Source organism: Aplysia californica, unplaced genomic scaffold (assembly GCF_000002075.1).
Source record: "Aplysia californica isolate F4 #8 unplaced genomic scaffold, AplCal3.0 scaffold00562, whole genome shotgun sequence".
NCBI lineage: Eukaryota > Metazoa > Mollusca > Gastropoda > Aplysiida > Aplysiidae > Aplysia > Aplysia californica.
The window spans coordinates 471,120-476,119 of record NW_004797832.1 but is presented as its reverse complement, the minus strand read 5'-3'; the positions used below and the strand labels follow the sequence as shown (position 1 = coordinate 476,119).

The 5,000-nt window shown below is 38.3% G+C and overlaps 1 protein-coding gene across 1 annotated transcript in view; it reads right to left on the bottom strand.

Annotated features, from left to right (window-relative positions):
* The window catches only part of LOC101856686 (tetratricopeptide repeat protein 16), a gene marked incomplete in the record, with an annotated part of 24,208 nt that extends 19,215 nt beyond the window's left edge, over nucleotides 1-4,993 (bottom strand). The window contains 4 exon segments of the mRNA XM_005106914.3: nucleotides 114-248; nucleotides 978-1,180; nucleotides 2,340-2,622; nucleotides 4,242-4,993. Of these exon segments, the coding sequence (XP_005106971.2) occupies nucleotides 114-248; nucleotides 978-1,180; nucleotides 2,340-2,559 (558 nt within the window).
* Between the last annotated feature and the right edge of the window lie 7 nt (nucleotides 4,994-5,000).

The window sequence follows — 5,000 nt, the reverse complement described above, 5'->3', positions numbered from 1 at the left end:
CTAGCTTCAACAGCACAAAGTCTGCTTCGACTATTAAGGCACCCCCGAAATAGCGGGTCACAAGAGCGTGACAAACATATACTACTAAAAGTAAAACTAAGTTAGCTACACACCTGTTCTTCAACTGAACAAAACATTTCATCATGCTGCCCAGAGAATCCGCTGCTTTCTTCTGCTCCTCCATCCACCTGCATCTCATCAGACGGACTCCTTTCAAATTCTTTGAATGACTGTCCTGTGCCACGGAACTGTATTGAAAAAAAAGTTAATTCATTAATCATTATCTTCATTACCATTTGGATATCATTAGCTCTACTTATGTCTCAAAAAGTACTGAATAAAGTCCAGACTTTCATCAACAGACGTATCCTAAAAATGAAGTGGCAGGATAGAATAAGAAATGAAGAGCTGTGGGAAAGGACAGGACAAAAGGATATAGAAGTAGAAATAAGACTAAGAAAGTGGCGATGGAAGGGACACACATTCAGAAAGCCCAGCAGAAATATCACAAGACAGCCACTGCAGTGGAACCCACAGGGAGCATGAGGCAGGGGTAGGCCACAGGAAACATGGAGGAGACGCGTGGAAAGGGACATGAGAGAGATGAAGCTCACTTGGAACGAGGTTGGAAGGATGGCCCAGGACAGAGATAAATTGAAGGAGCTTGTAAGTTGCCTATACCCTGCCAGGAGTGAAAGGCATTATGAGGATGTCTCAAAAAGACCACGATGAATCATAAGATCGTAATAATTGCGAGTAATTCTTGACCTAACATATTGGTGCAGGGTGGTACTGATTCATTGTTTCCTCTCTTGAGAAAGAGAAAAAAACCCACTTTATTAAAAAGTGAATGTAAAAGTAAAATCACTGCCAAAACATGACAAAATTCCAAAGAGGCAAATACAGGGGTCTTTTCATTTAGTTATTTTTTTCCCCTTTCTTCCAACAAACTAAACTTTCAGAAATTCAGTGCTCACCTCAGATCTGCTCTCAAAAGACCCATCTCCTGTTTGCTCTGATCTGGAATCTTCTTCCACAATGGCAACAAGCATATCTTTATCCGTCCGGCCGGACTTTGGGGTCTGGGTGACATTGAAAGTATGGTCCAAGACCGGGAAAAACTGGTGAATGTTCACTTCACCTGGGTCTCTGTGGTAGTCTGGGTTGGCATCAACATCATCTGAAACAAAATGTTTACCTTGATCGCACAATGAAAATAATACTTAGCATTTCATTTTCAGGGAAAATGAGCATAATGTGAAAAGAAAAAGTAGTCTGAGAGAAAAATAGAAAAACTAATAAGAAAGGCACAAATCCAACATGCATGTGAGTTGCATTGGGAATCTTATTTTTCAGTTGTTACAGTACACCCTGCCCCCCAAAATATAGGACTGTGATGACAATAAAATCAATAAGATGTTCCTCATGAATTCTCTAACAAACTAAAAGACAGCAAGGGTATTTGTTTCAGAGTTGCAAAAGTCATTTCAAATTTCTGTATACCATATATGATTGGAAAATAACCTGCTGGTTTCAAACAAGTAAATCAAATTAATTAATATTTCGTCCTTCATACAAATGTTCAGTGCATGAGCAGTGACCTACTTAGGGACACATCAGCTTCTATGGTGTAGTTTTTGGCTCTTCACCGTTGCACATAGAGGGGACAACATGTGAGTGGTTGGCGGGTGCTTTGCTGTGGTTTGCTCCTTCTTTCCTATAAGAAATCTATCTTCTCTATCTTCCCTCCTTCTTTTTTGTGTTTGTTGCTCTCCTGTAACACTTCTAATCTTCGGCACTTATATGACCTTATTGTGTTGCAAGTGCCGTAAAACTCTAACTGAAACTAAAAGGAGAGGACATAAGTTTGATTCCCCAGTGGACTAATATTTTATTGAGCATCTCCATCTGACCAGTGGGTGAAGTATCGCATTTAGCCCAGTTTGGCCTTGACAGGTATGGCAAAAACAGCTCACCTCCTCGATTATCAACATTGCATTGATTATTGTTTATTGTTCATTGTTTCAGGAAGCAAAATCCCTGCATTCCGGACATGTCCATTGATGCTCCGATGCTCTCTCCAAAATGTCGCTGATTTAAGGTCTTTCTACTGATTGTGCCAGTGCTTATCTGGTCGAACATTCTTCTGTTCGTTTCCTGCAAGGGTGCGAGATTTTCCGCTTCCTTTTTGTATTCCCAAAACCATCAATTACATTGATGGGGGAGTAAAATATTTCATGACAAAAAAAATCTCAGGCATACTATCTATTACAAAATAAAGAAGAATGTCTCAAACGAAGAATAGCTGTTTATTTGATTTCAAAAACTTAATCCTCTACCTGCATCATGCTCAGTGGACTCCCTGTCTCCGAACATACTGTCTGGCTCGGATACTTCCGTGGTACCTGTGTCAAAAGTTCCCGAGTGGTGTGAGGTGAATGGAGTGGTGCTGCTCACTTTTGGCACCTCCGAAGATTCAACATCTCTTTCGTCACGAGATATGTCATTTGGATCTAGTTTCTCATTATAAGAGTCAGGACTATTTGAATGAGATGCCATAGCGCTTCGGTGTGTTGTGACAAATTTTTGTCACTGGGTCCACATCAAGTTACTTTGTTTCTCCTGAGGAAAGAAACAAAAAAATTCTAACCAAAATATTTTCACAGCTGGAGAATATATATAAATAAATGTAGCAAGGTTCACTTCACCAGTCAAATGACCCCCAAAACTAGAGACACAGCTTTATAATACACCCCAGACCCCATGTTCTCAGAGAGACAGACACAGATTTATAATACACCCCAGACCCCATGTTCCCAGAGAGACAGACACAGCTTTATAATTCACCCCAGACCCCATAATGTTCCCAGAGAGACAGACACAGCTTTATAATACACCCCAGACCCCATAATGTTCCCAGAGAGACAGACACAGCTTTATAATACACCCCAGACCCCATACTGTTCCCAGAAGCCCTGAATCTCGAGACAATGTGAGAACTGCTCATGGAGTGTTTACAATGGATGAGAAACAACTGATAATATAAAGGACAAGCAACTGTGGTGGAATGGATTATGTCCCATATCATTACAATAAATAAACTGAGCAGATATGAATTCATATATAAAATCTTGTCACAATTGTAAAGAAATACAAAGAAACCATACATCCCAGAACATATGCAATAGAATTATATGTAAATGATACACAAGTCCACACTGTGGAATAACGTACATTACATATAAAACCTCTGCTATGGCCTACTTCGTAACATATCAGGATTTAGACAGTACCTTTTTTTTACTCAGTAATCACATTTCGGTAATGAACAGTGTTACGTGTACTAGAGGACAAAAATAAAACAAAGAGCCCTTTCAAGTGTGTGTTTCTTCACTCTCTCTAAATCTGCTTGTACCCCCAAATCGAACAATATTACACACACATTTTTTCCAATTAAAATACCTAACCCATTAAGAATAATAATTGTTGTTGATCCAGTGTGCTATCAATGTTCATCTTGATTGTCAACTATAGGGTAAAATACTCAAAGTTAAGAATGATTGTATGATGATCAAAACCAATGCTCACATCATCAAAATTCACTTTCTATTTAAAGTTTGAAGCAATCATGTGACAATTATGAGTGCCCACAGGGTAAAAACATGTACTGAGACAAGAAAGACCACATATAAACTTGATAATATTGACATGTAAGTTAACACAGTGGCCATAATAACGACACACATATTCTCTTTAAAGGTAGTAACGTCACCAGAGTTGTTAACCCTCCCCCCCCCCTCCAACCCCTCAAATTTACATTTACATGTTTTAATTAAGCTTAGAAAGAAAGCTCCCTGGTTGCCTAATTGCTCATCTCATGCAAGCCTCTGTCCATGTTTCAAGTCAGCTCTCAATAAAAGACAATAATGTTCTTAACAAAGTTGTCACTTGCACTTGACCTTGGTTGTTGTTTTGTTTCAGTTTTAGACCTAATTGACTGATTGATTGGCAGCATCGCCAAACATTAGTAGATCTAGATTTACACACCACATAGATCTAGATCTAGATCTAGAATCTAGATCTATTTCTAAATCTAGATATCTAATTCTAATTATTTTTTTTAGGATTAGAGTAGGGTCTGGGAAAAAATATTAATTTACAGCAAGGTATGATTCCACGTTTACTACTTCTTGAAAGTGTAAGTCGGAAACACTGACTGAAATTATGATAAAGACATTTACCTAAAGTTTTCATATTGTACTCAGTCAAAATCATCATAGAAGTCGCCATGTTGTTATTGGATTTCCATGGAAAGATTCGGCTCGCACAAAATGAAGATGCCGGTGAATCGTTCAATTTTTAACCCTATTCCGGTGGAAGGGTGAAAACTACTTCCAACTGAAAAATGCCCTGTAAAAAAATAATAATAACGCTTTCATTAAGTTTCGTTTTGGTTTTCTCTGTGTAATATTTGAGGCAGCATTGTCAGCTTGGTAGAACCACTACTTAAAACTGATATCAATATCAAATACGTGGTACATGTATTTCGGAGACAATACTCTTGGAGCTCAATATATGTTCAGTTATATTTTATTGTGTGTGAGTAAGTGTAGCCCTTGAAAGGGGCCCATACATTTGTAAACTGTATGTCACGTAAGTGAAGAGACCGCCAGAAGAAATTTTTAAATATTTTTGGGGGTTAATTTATTTATGTTATTTTACATTTAGTGCCCATGGACACGACTGAGGTTGGTATCTGCTATAATGCTTTCAACTTCAGCTTCCCGAGTCTATGCATGTTGGCCTATATCATAATTAATGTATTGTATTGTTTGTTTCTCCCAGCTCTTGTTCGTGTGTTAGTGTTATACCAGTGAAGTGGAAAAAAAACGAGAAGAAAGAAAAGAGGTGGACGACGAAAACAAAGGACAATCCCTGTGGTGTTAAGTGTTTATGATTTAGAAAATTCGTGCATCAGCAGTAGACCGAAAAACAGAACT